The sequence below is a fragment of the Candoia aspera genome, chromosome 4, assembly GCF_035149785.1.
Source record: "Candoia aspera isolate rCanAsp1 chromosome 4, rCanAsp1.hap2, whole genome shotgun sequence".
Lineage (NCBI taxonomy): Eukaryota > Metazoa > Chordata > Lepidosauria > Squamata > Boidae > Candoia > Candoia aspera.
Window position 1 is genome coordinate 103,526,849 of NC_086156.1, and position 15,881 is coordinate 103,542,729.

A 15,881-nucleotide genomic window follows, 5' to 3' on the forward strand; every position below is an offset into this window, starting at 1 on the left:
GGCTGCTTTTATAGATAGGGAGCAAAGCAAACTGCCCATCCTCAGCCCAGGATGGAACAGGCTGGCTCCGTGCCACTTTCACACCCTTCCGAGGCGGTCACCCCACCTCCGGAAATTGCGCTTTCTCTTCTTTATCTCTGGCTGCTCCCTGGGGACACAGAGAGAGACCCGCCAAGTCTCTCCTTATCCCTTTCCCCCAATCTACCCCAGACCATTTGCAGTTGGCAGCTGTGGGCGAGGAGGCTCTGCTGAAGAAATGCCCGCCACGTCTGCAGCAGCCAGGAAAGGGTGCCTGAAACACTGGGGGAAGGAGGTGGGTAGCAATAAAGGAGACCTCCTTCTCCCAGGTTATGGCTCCAGTCCAGTGTTTCTCAAACTTGGCAACTTTAAGAGGTGCGGATTTCAACTCCCAGAATTCCCCAGCTTGGGGAATTCTGGGAGTTGAAGTCCGCACCTCTTAAAGTTGCCAAGTTTGAGAAACACTGTTCTAGTCCATAGGATAAAGAAAAGGCAGTGCAGACAGCCAGGATGGGTGGCCTGAGCATTCAGGTCTCAGCAGCTGCCTTGAGCATCCGAAGACAACGTCTTGCTAGAGCAACATGCAACGTACCGTCTGTTTGACAGCTCTCAGAGACTGCTTCCAGACATCTCTGTGTGGCTTTTCTTTCCTTTCTCACCTGTCCAGGAAATTCAGCAGCTTTCACTGGCAGCCCCACCCTTTCTCACACGCCTTTGCATCTCTGCTAGCACCCCCCAGCTCCTCTTTTAGGAGCTAGGAGGAAGAATGAGGTTATTTTCCCCCTTTTTCTGCAGTGGGAGTGTTTGCTCCTGAGGGGAGGGATCAAGGGCTGGGAAATTTCAGAGGGGATAACAAACACCTTGGGGACTGCCTATAAAGGACTCTCTCTTGGGAACTCATGTATGGTGCCAGCCACCAGCTGCCATCTCCAGCAAAGGGAGCTCCCAGCCTGAAGAGAGGGTGGGAAGAGGATAGAAGCAAGGAGAACAGGCACCTGAGCATCTTTCACTCGGAGAGTTTTTTGGAAGGAGAGATACCTTCATCCACCATTAGGGGGTGACAGATAGGAGCTGGTCTTTCCAAGGGACTCCAAACTTTGGCCAACTTTTCAGCGAGCTAGACATGAGCCTCCGTTTGGGTAAGTCTCCAGGATGGTCTGTTTGAGGCTGACAAATCAGTGCCTGTGGGGGTGGAGAATTCTTTGGGGAGGTGGTGGAAAACTTTGTGGCACTGCTGTTCAGAACAAAGTTGATGTTTTAAGGTCAGGGGTGTCTCTTGCTAATTTTTCTTAGAAAAAGACGAGAAAAAGTTTCAGTCTGTATCTTTCAGCTGTATCTTTGGTACTTGAGGTGTGAATGCCAGAGACAGCCTGGGACATTTGGAAGTGACCCTCTCAGGTGACACCCCCTTTCCTCATGGGGATAAACATAAAAGAGTAAGCAAAACCATTGACCATTTGCTGCTGCATGTTAACCGTGCTCACCAACTTGTGGTTTATCATTTCCTAATGAGTCAGCTTGTTCCTCGTGGGGCAACTTGGTAGGAGTGGAGTAGCCAGGATGGGTTTTTCAATCTGGCCCCATCTCAAGTCTTCACGTTGATGAGAGGTCTCTTGGAGATCCCAAGGCATATGGGGAAGGAGGGCAGGAGAACTGCAAAGGGCATTGAAGCATCTGGGTGGGGAGAGGAGACAGGAGACTGCATCTGGAGCAAGGTTCTGACATCAGCATCACTGGAGCTTGGCTAAGGCCCACGTTCCTTTGGAAGGACCACTCTCTTCTGGAGACTCTTGGCTTTCTGTCATGGCTCCTCCTCCTTTCTGTCATTACTGGCCCATTGGTCTCCTCTGAGCATCTTCTTCCTTCTGGGTAGTCATAAAGATGGTTCTTGCTGAAGAGGGCAGATGTGAGAGTGGCAATGGCTAATCCAGGAAAAGGAAGCCTTCAAAGGGCCCACCAAACCTTAAGTGACCTCAGAATGTTTTCTCTCTTTTCCCTTTTTCCAGTTACAAGCCTCTGTCTAATTTGCGCAAACCTGGTCCATGTTGCCTCTCCTGAACGGAATGGTTCTGTCAACACTGTCATCAACCAGACCTTAAACTTGGTTTGTCTTCTGAAAGCCAATAGTTCCAGCCTCCTTGAAACCTATGTAAGTGCTTCATCTTGAAAAATCTGGAGATATCAAGCAGGTTGTATAGATTTTGCATTGCGGAGTTGCAAACTATTTTGGGAATCCCAGGCCTTCCTTAGAAGTTGAATATGTTCTCAGGGTAGCAAGAAAGATTACCCATCCGAGCCAAGGAAGCGATGCCTGGTGTTTTATAGGTAGCATTCTCAATTTCTGCAGGGTCCAACAGAATGTTGTGCCCACTATGAATGTTACAGTGGATTTTTGAGTTCTACCTTGTGGAATTCCTCAATAGGCAAGGCAAAGAGAGAATGTTTGCTTAGCAGTGATTCTTAAACAAATGTTTTTAAAAAGCCTATTCCCTGCCAGACCCATTCTGCTGTAAAAAAAAAAAGAGCAGAATTCTGCAATAAGCATTAATTATGCAAATAAAACTTCCTATCATGTATTTTCTTCTCCCTGTTACTTTAATTTATTTATCCATTTATAAACCATTTCAGTCAAGGCAACTCTAAGGACTATACAAAAGCAATCACTGTGGCCAATACAGCAGTAGTAACAATAAAATACAATAATATACTATTTTTAAAATGTGGTGCGTAATTTACAGTTAAAAAATTACACTTTCCTGGCACCAGAAGGCTCTATAGCATCCAAGTCCCAAAGACCTTCCAGAACAGTGAAGTTTTTGGAGCTCCAGAAGGCCAGGAGGCTGGGCATTACCTTTCCCTTGGGGGCAGGGAGTCCCCATAAAGAGTGCCTACTTTTGGATTCTCTCCCATTGAAGCTCTTGATGGCAGGGGATCTTCAACAGGCATTCTCTATGCCCTCAGATTGAGTAGACAGAACCTCTAGAGCAGTGTCTCTCAACCTTGGCAACTTTAAGATGCGTGGACTTCAATTCCCAGAATTCCCCAGCCAGCCATGCTGGCTGGGGAATTCTGGGAGTTGAAGACCATGCATCTTAAAGTTACCAAGGTTGAGAAACACTGCTCTAGAGGATGGTCTTGAAGATACCCAGACCTTGAGCCAGGTGTGGCTTTATGGATAATGACCAGGACCTTGACTTGAACTCGGAAATGTCTTGGTAACTGGCTAGCTCTTGTAGCTAGGATGTTGTATGACATAACAAGAGCGTTCAGTATGCATATGGATCACTGCACTTTGCACCCATTAGTTTCCAGGCAGTCTTCAAGGACAGCCCCATGTAAAGCAAATTACAGTAAGAGATGACAAGTGCCCCCTGTTCCAGATAAGGCCATAATCGGTGCATCAGCCTAAGGTGAGCCAAGGCCTTCCTGCCCACAGCTTCTGCCAGCTGTTTCAGCAGTAGTGGTGGGGCCAGGACCTCAGGACTGCAGGCCTCTTCTCCATAGGAGAGCACTACCCTGTTGAGAGTCCAGGATGGTATAATCCCAGATTTGGAGGGTTTCTGAATAAATAACCACTCCATCTGGCTTAGAACGAATCAAAGCCTCCCCATTCAGACCTTGGCAGCCTCCAGTCCCTGGGTCAGGGCTTCCACCACATCCTTCATTTGGCCCAGGATGGAGATTTATAACTGGGTATCATTTGTAGGCAGGCTGGTGATACCTCACTCCAAATTGGTGGTTGATCTCTCCCAGTGGTTTCCTATGGATGTTAAATAGGAGAGGGGAGAGGACCAAACCCTGAGGAGCACTTAAGGGTCTGGCCTCTTCCCATCATGACAACCAACTTGAACCTGTCATTCAGGAAGGAGTGAAGCCATTGTAAAATGGCAACTTCATCCCCCAACCCTCATAGGTGGTCCAGGACGTCTCTTGGGGATCAACAGTACCAAAAGCCACTGAGAGATTTTGCAGCCAAGGGTGGTCATGTGCCTACCATCTAAGCTTTGTCACAAGTCATTCATGAGGATGAGCAATATAGGTTCAGTCCTGTGCCCAGGTCTGAATATGGACTGCCATGCTGGCTGGGGAATTCTGGGAGTTGAAGTCCATACAGCTTAAAGTGACTAAGGTTGAGAAACACTGGTCTAGATAACCCATGTCCTAGATAACCTCAGTAGCTGGTGCCCTACCACTTTCCTCACCAAGGGGAAGTTGGGTGTAGGATAGGAACATGCTTTCTTGCTGTTTCTTCCCTTTTTCTTCTTATCAGAAAATAAGGGTTTAAGGAGAAAATAGCTCTAGCATGCATTTTCATTGATAGCACAAGAAGCCATTAGATCAAGTGCTCCATACGTGAGTTATAAAAAGCAACAACCCCCATTCTGTGATTGCATAATATGTACATCTTTGTTGGGAAATGCCTCTAAGAAGGGGACAGGAGGCGACTGACCCAGTAGTGGTGGAGAACATACAGCCTTTCATATGTTGTTAAACTACAATTCCCAACATCCATTGGCCCGGCTGAGTGGGTGGCTGGAAATTATAGTTCAGCAATCTCTGAAGTGGACTTCTCCAGCTTTTCATTCCCCAGCGTGAACATCAGTTCCTGAAAACTCTAGAAGTAGAAGTCATACCTCTGAGGCTTAAGTGTTTGTCTCTGACCGCAGTGATGCCAAAATGATGCAATGTGTATTGTGACATCATGAGGCAAGCTGCGTTCTTCTGTAGTGGTGTCGAGATGTCACCAAAGGATCTAATGGACAGAGTTTGTGTTGCAAGGCACATTTCGTGCCCACCAATGTGCCCAGCTTGGAGAAGGCTGCTCTGGAGGGCCACCAGGTCCCTAACCTGCTTAAAAGCAGGTGTCCATCCAGCCTCTATCTCCTTCCAGAGTGTCAGTAGAAAATGCAGGACCAATCTCACCCTCTGCAAAAAATACCAGGGCTGTGGGCAGACTGTAGACCTCCAGATGATGGAATCAGGGGAGTGAGTAGGAGAAAATCCTCAATATGTTGTGGGGAAGGCAGAATCCCTGTGCCCTTGTGCCTTGGCAGAATCCTGAGCCAACTTGTTATTGCCATGAGAAACAGCCACGAAAGACTGGTTGTCACTAGCCCATTGTTCTTGTTAGTGTGTCTTGGCTTTGCAACATGATCAAGGGAGGAGAGAAACCCCTTCCCCTTCCAATCTGCCACACGTTCAATTAGCATTATTTTCATCCCGCGGAGAGTGGCTGGGTGCCCAAGTATTTCCCATGTCCCACTTCCTTCAAGTTCTCCAGGCCTCAGATGCCAGATGGGATGAGGTCATCACAATCCTAGGCCCAGGCAGGCAGCCAAGATGCCTGCAGTGTCCATGTGAAAAGGAGCTCAAGGTGGAACTGTGGTTGAGTGATCTGAGAAACAACAGAAGGTCTGTTTCTGGGGCCTTCAGCCCTCCCTGCGAGGAATTCCAAAGGGATGAAGAGGCTGGGATGGATGGATACCCCCACCCTGACATTACTGAGAGGTGACAAGGCAGGCACCCACATCCTGATAGCTTACTCATAATATTTAAACTATTGGAAATCCCATCTTTAAGACCTAGGAGGTGTGGGTGGGGAGAGTCTGTAGACTACATTTTTTGTCATTCTCCTTTCACAGAACTTCAGTATATAATGTTTTTCGGTCAGTACAAAGAGAGGCCAGGGGTTCTTGGGGGTCTTCCAACATATCCAGATTGGCTTATCTTCCACAAGGTGGCTGTATTGTCCATCCTGGGATCGTAGAAATAGACAGAAGACCCACAAGAGCATATGGTAAAACAGAGGGCCCTGGGTCCATTTCACTCTCTGCTTCTTCCCCCTGATCAGCTCCATCACCATTTTATGCCCACTAATGTTATTTAGTTTTAAAATTAGATTTTTATTCTGCATTTTGGTTAGGAGCTCAAGGCAGTGGACCTAGCTCCCTCTCCTCCTCCTTTGCTCCGCACAAACAACACTGTGAATAGGCTTGGCATAAGAGGGAGGCTGGCTCAAAGTCACCCAGTGAGGGTCCATGACTGAGGGTGGATTGGACCCTCTTGTCTCTGCAATGCCAGTCCAACACTTTAACCTGGTGTTTCTCAACCTTGGCAACTTTAAGATGTGCGGACTACAACTCCCAATCCCCAGCCAGCTTGAAAGAAAGATAGTTGCTCACCAGAGTTGATTTGACAGTGGGGTTAATGTGTGATGTTGTCAACTCAATCCGGTGTATTATCCTTTCTTTATGTTTTCTCCTGATACCTGTATGTCCCTCTCTCTTCCCAGCTGAGTCACCAAGGTAGACCATTTACAGATAAAGACTTCCATGCCCCAAGATTAAGCTATACTGGAGTGCCAGCGGCTTCCATTTCTTTCCTGGAATGGCGGATCCTGAGTGACACTGACCGTCTGAACAAGAACTTTGTGGCTTATAGCAGTTTCTCAGAATTCTTGCAGCTGGTCTGGGATGATCAGTTTGAGCTCAACCCCACCGAAGATGAACTTCTAGACCTGCTGAAAGTGACACAGTTGCATGTCCAAGGCCTTCTTAACAACTTGACCACCATCATGTCTGCCTTAGGGGTCCCACCCTCGCCTGTTACAGACCCGCTTACGTTGGAGGTAGTTAAAACAAACACCTTTGAGAAAAAGATTCGGGGATACGTGGTATGCTCGACATACAAGCAATGGATTGATCGGACTGTACGAGACTTTAATCTTCTTGTGAAGAAATACCCTCTTTAAGTCCATGGAAAGTGTTGGGGAGGAAGATAAATCTCCCACCCCACTCCCTACTGCAGATTTCTCAGGGAATTAGGTGTAGGCAGAAGACAGGCATACCATGGTGTGATAAATCTGGGAACAGTCTTGCTAATTTAATTCAGAGTTCAGTTCTGAAAAATCCTATTGCCGGTCTTCATAGGGTGATGTTCTCCAGAAGCGTTAGGACTTCACTTCCCAATGTTCTACCTCCCATTTGGGCAGCTGTCTGGATTTACCAACAATTATTTTCTGGTTTGGGTAGGCTAACCATATGTCCTGTTTTGAATGGGAGAGTCCCGTTTTTTTAACATTTCCAGACTGTCCCATCATTTTGATATGAATGTCCATTTTGTCCCGTTTTCTTAAAAACCTTACTTAAAAATTTGAAAGTTCCCGCAAACCTGTCAGAAGGCAGTCTGTGTCCTGACAAGCAGAAACCACGCCGAGACGAGGAATAAGTCTGCCCTGCCCCTTTGTATGCGAAGCAGGTAAAAAAGGCGTGGGACTTAAATCACATCATTGCAGCTGCCATCTTGACTTTTTTGACCTCTGCTTTTGGGTTATGGATTTTAGATTGTAAGACAAAAGGCCAGATCTATCCTATGGGTCTTCTTCAGCCATTCTGGAAGTCTTGTTTGGGGTAAAATGCAAAGACTGCTACAATAATAATAATAATAATAATAATAATAATAATAATAATAATAATAATAATAATTTATATCAGAGAGTTATTGAGATGCATTATTTATATAATATTTAATGGAAGACCATGAAAGGGGCTTTAGTCTCTTTTTATATATATACATATACTGTATGATTTTTTATTGAAACTTTTAAAGAAGAAGATAAAAACTAATACAAACTAATAAGAACTAAGGTTTATATGTTTTTATTATTACTCTTACTGTAAACTTAAATTTAAATAATAAATAAATAAATATAAAGGAAGGAAGAAAAAAGAAAAAGGAAGGAAGCAAAGAGAAAGCAAAAAGTGCAAGAAAAGAAAAAAAAAAGTTGAAGAAAAATAGAAAAAAGATACAAAGAAGTGGCTTCCGATATTCTTCCCTTAGTTATATTTCAACCTCTCTTTCTAAAGTCACATCATGACTCTCTTCTTTCTGTAATCCATCCTGTCTAATCATCAAAGCCATAAATCACAAGTTCATTTTTTTTTTCATTTTTTCGCAAAAAGTCCGTAAGAGGCTTCCGGTCACCAATAAATGGAGAGAGTGTCTCTTCTCTAACCAAAGCAGTCAGTTTATCCATCTCAACGAGATCTGTCAATTTCACCAACCATTCCTCCGTAGCGGGTAGCGTTGAATCTTTCCATCTCTGTGCAGATAATAATCTTGCAGCAGTAATCATATATTGAAATAATCTTCCAGGGCTAAAGGGGATTTAGTCTTTACTTCTGTTACTCTAACATGCTTTGGCATTTGGAGAACTGTTATGACGGGCTAAAACAAAGAGAACTGCTCCAGAAAAGGCGGGTGTGATTTAAAAAGGGACAGAAAAATAATGACAAAATAAACTGCAAGGTGAAGGCAGTAATAATGGAGATCAATCATTTGATGCTTGCAGCTATTCAGTAGTTACTAAACCGGATAAGCCTCTCAGCTTGTTTCAGATTTGATATGGATTTTATACAAACTTGCAAGAATCCTCCAGAGAGGTTTATGCACATATTAGCTACCTGGTTTTTCTACATTTTAAGACTTTATCAGTAGTAGAGATGAACTGACTTCGGGAAACAGCATTTTTAAGTAACTTAAAAAGTAAAATATTCTATTTTTGATACCTATGTTTCCTGCAAAATCTCCTTGTATTTTTTTTTACACATTTGTACACAATATTTTATTTTGTATAATAAAATTCACATCTTAAAATGCAGCCTGTGCCTTTCTTGGGGGAAGGTCTGGGCAAACAGGTCTTTGGTTAAGAAGAGTAATAGGGACAATCACATCTGGGCTGGAAGTATCCAGAAGCCCACTAGGTGGCAACAGAGGGTTGGGGCTTTTATCGCCTTGCTGCCATCTAGTGTTAGCTGGATTTTTGCTGGATCCTAATTCTGGTAGCTAAAATCTCAGCGAAATAAGACTGAAAATGGAGCTGAAATGATCATGCGAAATCATGAGAATATGAAGGGTATCTAAGTCTGGGTGCATACATGTCACGTTATGGCATGGTGTGATTTGTGTGGTTAGAATTTCATGCAAGGTGAGAATCCTGGTTTATGCCTTAGCAATGTGTACCAACCCGGCCAGTACCACTTGTTAAACAGGACTTAAACTAACTTCAGAACAGTGTGGTATCTAACCTGGGTGTGCTGCCATGAGTTTCTTCAGGACAAAGTGTAAATGTGGACTAGCTTGCTCTTAGCAGATAAACTGTGGGCTACATTGACTGTGAAAAGTGACTTAGTTGCTCATAAGGGTTATTCATGATTAATTAATTTATTTTTCACATTGCCCTAACAGTTTGCTGTACTGTCCCACAAATGTGGCGTATGAAGTAAGGGGCTAATTGATGGATTAATTCTTTGGCCAGAATTCTGTTTATATTTGGGCTGGAACTGAAATTCAGCCAAACCTGCAAATTGGAAGAAACGTTCTTGCAAAACTCCACGCAGTTTTCTTGTATCTCGTTGATCCTGCCCCACAGGAGACCGGCTCTCCTTCACGTTCCACTGTTGCCCGGAAAAGGGATTTCCTTGGTGGTGTCCCAGGATATGAATAGCTGCCTAAGAGAATCCCTGAATCATGGCACTGTGGAGTCAGAAGGGACCATAGAGGTCACACATTATCCTCCTGATCCCTTTGCTGCCTGCTTTTAGAGGGGGGAGGAATTAACCTGCCCTTCTGATTGATGGGTGAATTTCTCCCGCATTTACAAAATGGCAACCAGGAGGCTGTGAGTTCTAGTCTTGCCTGAGGCCTGAAAGCCAGCTGGGTGACCCTGGGCCAGTCACTCTCTCTCAGCCCAACTCACCTCAGGGTTGTTGTGGGGAAAATAGGAAGAGAAAGGAGTATTAGATATGTTCGCCGGCTTGAGTTATTTATAAAAATAATAAAGGGATAGAAAATAAATAAATAGTCCTTGGCTTTGCTTGCTGACTTAATTTTTAGCTCTGGCTGTTCTTGTTCAGTCAAGGGTTCTTCAGACTGGTTGGATTTAGCAAGCCTTGTGTATTTGTTCTTAAAACTGGGGGAACGGGCATACAGCTGCTGAGTCTGGCTGGCTGGCTCTCTTTCTTTCCTTCTCCAACACTCCTTAAAGGCTACTTCCTCTACCAGAGGCCAAAAGCCCATTGTCCTTGAAACGGACTGCCTCTCCTGCAGCCAGCTCTGCGTCACTTCTCAGGAAGTGAAAGTGATGCCACTGAAAATGAGAAGCACCTTTTGTTCCTCTTGGGCATGAGGGGGAGGGAGGGCCCGGCCTGCCAGGCTCCGTCTGTCTGTCCGTCCGTCCCTCTCTTCCTCAGAATTGACTCACGGCTCTTGAAACGATGAATGCCGGGTCTGATTGGGATGTTTGCCTCTGTTAGGGATGAAACAGCTGAGTGAGGGGTGGAAGTCAGGAAGGCTGGCCGGAGTCCCTGAGCCTTGGGCCCTTAAGCCCTGGCAACTGGCTACTCCAAGCCGCGTCTGATTAGTCTCGCATGCCCTCTTCTTCTCAATCGTTTGTTCTTGCCATGCTTGAAGACTTGGCTGCTGCTGCCCCCTGATGGGTGAGCCTTGGCACATTTTATCCCCAGCTCTTCTGGCCTCGATGGCATGAAGCTAAGCTGGAAAAGTGGGGGCCCAACTCTGCCTGATGGATGAGATGGACATTCTGCAAGGTGGATGGATGATATTCTAGAAGTGACGGACTCGTCCCTGGGGGAGCTGGGGGTGGTGACGACCGACCGGAAGCTCTGGCTTGGGCTGGTCTGTGAAGTCACGAAGAGTCGGAAGCGACTGGACGAATAGACAACAAACAAAACTTTGCCTGCATGGGCAGAAATTTGACAGGGGCACCTTTTCCTATCATTCTCTCTCCATGATGGGGGAGAGGAAGGCAGTGTGTGAGGCCTCTCAGGTAGCTGTTAAAAGAAGACAGAGGTGAAGGACTATAATTGTGATCTCTTCAGAGAAGGGACCATAATTAGACAGTTGCATTCAGTTATATTTTTGATTCTGTGTGTACTGAAGAGCCGATCTAACTATTGCTATCTCGCTTTTGTAATACGCTTGCACTAGGGACAGAGAAGATAAGCCAAATTGCTATTGAGCCGGGGCAAAGACCTGAAGGTAGCTTTGTGATTGGACCATGCCACCCCTCAGGGGACATGCGTCATGTCTCAGGCATATATAAAAGCTCCCGATACCTCCATCGTGTGTGAGTCATGCGGTTTCCCAAGTGAAGCCTGTATTGAGCACCCAGCCGTTTGTTTGATCAAATAAACTGTTGTTGAAATTAAATACTCTGTAGCCTGGCCGGGCAGCAGTTGCGGCACTTCGGGGTCCCCTCATGGTGGCTGGTTGCCTTTCAGGTCACTTGGTTTGCATGTAGGTATGCTGGGCATGCTCAGCCTTGCCGGCTAGACAGATCCATTCGTACAATGTCTCTGGGTCGTCTCTGCACAACACCCACCACAGGACGTCCCTATTGAGTCCCTCTTTAAATCGTTCTATTAAGGTAGACTGGGACCAGTCGGTAATTTTCCCAGCTAAAGCCTTAAACTCCAGGGCATAATCAGCTACAGACAGCTGGCCCTGGCTAAGATCCTTCAGTGCCCTTTTAGCCCTTGCTTTGGCTAGCAGATCTTCAAAGTGCAGCTTTAACGCCCACATAAATTCCTCGAAATCCTCAAGCTCAGGGGAGCTAGCCTCGCTTAACTGAACATACCAATCAGCCGCTCGTCCCTTCAGCTTGGTGGCAATGGCAGCTATTTTAGCCTCTTTGGAAGGGAAACAAGGTCCAAACTGTTTCATATAATTTTTTGCATTAGTGAAGAAGAAAGACAACTTAGTTGGATCCCCGTCAAACTTGACAGAAAAATCTTTCACCCCCGCTCCTGTCGGAGCTGAATTAGCGGCTGTTTGAGTGGTTGGGCCCCAGGTTGCAGTAGTTCTCCTGTCTCGGGGTGGGGACACTGATGGACGGGCTCTGCGGGGTGGAGGTTCATCCCGGCTTCGTCTCCGGCCCCGCTCCGCTGGTGGTCCGGGTGAGGGGATGGAGGATGATTGCGTGGAGCTGGAATCTCCTTTGCGCCTCGGCTGCCCCCCGCATGACAGAGACAGGGCTTTTAGCATGTACTCCATCGATTCTAATTTGGCCTCTACCACTCTTAGCCTTTCAGGGGTTTGAGATACCTCCTTCCAGGACGCCTGAGACGTCCCTGGCTGGGGTTCTCCCATTTCATCCCAGGTGATCAACTCTGTGGGCGATTTGCTGGGTGCCGGTTGCTTTGGTGCTCTCCCCTCTTCGGATCCCTCTCCCTGCGGGCTGGAACTTGAATGCTGCCGTGAGGCTGAAGGTTCTGGGGTGAGGCTCCGTTCTTCGCTCCTGACCGTTGACTCGGGCATCAAGCTAGTCGGCTCCTCGAGTCTCCCGGTCGTGGGTTTGGCTTTGGCCATCGTTAACTGTTTTCCCTCACAAGAAACTAATCTTGGCAGGAGCTAACGGTACAACTTTGGTGATTCTCAGCTTTATGTAATGATTGCCTATCCTAAAACACCATCAGACTCATGAACAGGTTCATAAAGATATCTGATTTATTAAACAATAGTATGCAGGATCACAAAGAAAGCTGAGAATGGGAAAAGCACGCCAAATGCAAACTAAAAACCCTCTGTACAAACGAGATCCCTCCCCCCGTGGAATCTTCCCAGGCTCACAATCCCAGGTGCTCCTAATGGCCTCTGCTGGTCTGCGGGAAACGTCCTTGAGCAGAGTCCATAACCCAAACACATTCCATTGAAATGAACCTAGACACAGAGCTTGTCACAAGGTTGCACAGCAGCTCCCTCCCAACAGAAACGCGCGTCAGCACCATGGCATGTGAAAGGTTACGATGTACAGGGCACGTTGAAACAGTGAACATGACACTTTGGGAGCCTACAGTACCACTTGTTTTCAGCTGAGCATTTCAGTAGAAACATTCCTCAGTAGCAATTCTGGGGGAGTATCAACACTTTATATGAATGTTCGGTCTTGTATTGGTTGATCTGCTCTATGAGGACTAGTCCCTTGAGAACTGTGCACCTGTAAGGCCTGGCCATCAGGTTTTTCCAATAGAGTGTCACTTTTATTGGGCAATTTTATTTATTGATCAATTTATATAACTGTCCATCTCACGGCTGTGATTCTAGGCAGTGCACATGGAGTTAGAACCAAGCAAACATGCTGGATAGTAAACACAGGAAGAAGAATGGCAGCTGAAAACAAACCCAACTCCAGTCTTAAGGAGAAACAATGATGGGGTCACCTATCTTCCAGATCCCATGGCCGAGGGAACATCCAAATTCTTCAAGGGCTTCTGAAATGCCAGCAGGGTCAAGGCGCCATGAATCTCAGGGGGAATGGTGATCTAGAGGGTAGGCAAGTGAGACAACTGGCTTCTTGGATCCTGCCCTACAGCACTGTTTAATCGACAGAACCCAGAACATGCCCACCCTGCTGGATCTGGTGGGATGGGCAGAAAGAATTGGAGAGAGGTGACTCCTCAAATATTCTGGTCCCATGCCAGGCAGGGCTTCAGAAGTGACAACCAACACTTTGAATTGTACCTGGAAATCTACTGGCAACAAGGGCAGCCCATGGCACAGAGGTGTTACATGAATGCACTGAGGTGTGCCCACAATGCCCACCCACTCATAGAAATATATTTTAAAAATCAGCCAACTTACTGTTATTATTTATTTATTTGTTTGTTTATTTTCTGTGCCACCTTTATTATCTTTATAAATAACTCAAGGCAGGGAACATACCTAATACTCCTTCCTCCTCCTGTTTTCCCCACAAAAACCCTGTGAGGTGAGTGAGTTGGGCTGAGAGGGAGTGACTGGCCCAAGGTCACCTAGCCGGCTTTCATGCCTCAGGCGGGACTAGAATTCACAGCCTTCTGGTTTCTAGCCCAGCACCTTAATCACTAGACCAAACTTTAACCAAACTTTTAACCACTAGACCAAATTTTGTGGCAGATGGCCAAAAGACAAATGGCAGGGCATACCCCAGTTTTATTCTCAAAGCATATAGGGGTATGTCCTGCCATTTGTTTTTTGGGCATCCGCCACAAAGTTTCGTCTAGTGGTTAAGGTGCTGGGCTAGAAACCAGGAGGCTGTGAGTTTTAGTTTCACCTTGGGCATGACAGCCAGCTGGGTGACCTTGGGCCAGTCCCTCTCTCTCAGCCCAACTCACCTCACCTCACAGGGTTGTCGTGGGGAAGATGTCGTGCTGTTTGTTTTTTGGCCATCCGCCACGAAATAACACTGGCCATGCAGATTCTGATTTCTGAGCAGTTGGGAATCCTAATTTTATTGGGTATGGCTGGACTGGTGTGGTGTTAAATGAGGAAGCCCCACGTTCACAGATGAAGACAAGGCCCTTGGGAAGTCTAGCAATGTATTTCATTTCCCCAAACCACTGGAGATTTCCAATATAGCTTTTTACTTGGACTGTCTTCCCACAAATAGGTGCAAGCAGGAAGTAGATGGACTGAACAAATTGCGTAAATTGCTATTTAAAGTTTAAAGCATGTTTCTATGTACTGGTTTCCCTGGGCCATTAGACCCAACCCAAAATCTTGAGATGATGCAGGAACTAATTGAAACAACGCAAGCACATTTTCTCCCAGAGGTCTGTATAAACTCTGTGTGCCAAATAAGGGAGAACAATGCCAAATGCGTCTGGTAAATTAGCCGTAATTCATTCTGTTTATCACTGGGAAGGATTCAAACAATGCATGTCAGAACTGTTTCCCAAAAGAATGATACAACCAGAACAATATTTAAATTTATTTTTAGTTTCCTTTTGTTGGAATATGATTCGCCTCTAGTTTTGCAGGTAATCTCTTTGCCCTTCTATCAAAATAGACATTAAACTGGGATAAATTTTTTGGAGGTCTCACATCCAGACATTTGGGGGCCATGTTCTGCCCTGAGGCTGGGCACCGTTCTTTGACACAGCTAGGCGCTGCTCACTCATGTCTCAAGCTGTGATCCTCTAACTCAGCATTTCTCAACCTTGACAACTTTAAGATGTGTGGACTTAAACTCCCAGAATCCCCCAGACAGCATGCTGTCTGGGGGATTCTGGGAGTAGAAGTCCACACATCTTAAAGTTGTCAAGGTTGAGAAACACTGCTCTAAGTTGAGGGTGGGCCATCTGGCTTGCAAACTAGAAGCCCCTAACACTGAATGTTGACACCGTAACTGGGAAAGGGCGCTATCACACCATAAATTAGCTTCTGCTGTAAACGGATGTGATGTGCACCTTTATGGGAAGCAATAAACAAATATATTAAATAATGATTAAGGGAGCTATAGTTGATTGCCTAAGCCACAGTTTGGGAACCCCATTAATCATGATATGGTTGGATTGCTTTTGACTTTAATGGGTTAAGTGTATCCAGGTAACGGTAGCATAATAAACCACAGTTAATTATGGCTTAGTAAAGTATGTGAATTAGAGCCATCTCACTTTGGTTAAAACATATTTTTGAAACTCTTAAGTTTCAAGTCCAGCTTGACTCCCAGTGACTTTGGGAATGAAGCCAAGTCATTAATTTGTCATTGCTTTCTCGAGGGATGTTGTTGAGCCTTCCCAATTTACATGAGATTTCCTAGCGGTCTCCCATCCAAGTAATAATCAGGTCCAACCTTATGTATCTTTTGGAGATCAGCCAGAGTCAGTCAGGTGCTGTCACCTAGGTGAACTTTTTAACTAGAGGAACCCTGAAATTGATTTCTGGTGACTTCATGCACATGACCTGAAGTTTTCTTGGCAACAGAAATGGTTGTTATGTATTTCTTAGAAGCAAGTCAATCTAGAAAATTACATGTACCCATTCCCATTGCAGCAGTGGGGAAAAAAGAAAGATGAAACTGTCCA

General features: G+C 45.7%; 1 protein-coding gene across 1 annotated transcript; it reads left to right on the forward strand.

Annotated features, from left to right (window-relative positions):
* The first annotated feature begins 1,141 nt into the window (after positions 1 to 1,141).
* Positions 1,142 to 6,769, forward strand: LOC134496791 (cardiotrophin-2-like). The gene is made up of 3 exons (XM_063302502.1): positions 1,142 to 1,157; positions 2,025 to 2,167; positions 6,311 to 6,769. Exons 1-3 carry the CDS (start codon positions 1,142 to 1,144, stop codon positions 6,767 to 6,769), a joined length of 618 nt encoding a protein of 205 aa, XP_063158572.1.
* The last annotated feature ends 9,112 nt before the right edge of the window (positions 6,770 to 15,881 follow it).

Coding starts and splice junctions, on each gene's coding strand:
- LOC134496791 (XM_063302502.1), top strand. Junction 2,168..6,310: donor CCAGCCTCCTTGAAACCTAT/GTAAGTGCTTCA, acceptor CTCTCTTCCCAG/CTGAGTCACCAAGGTAGACC.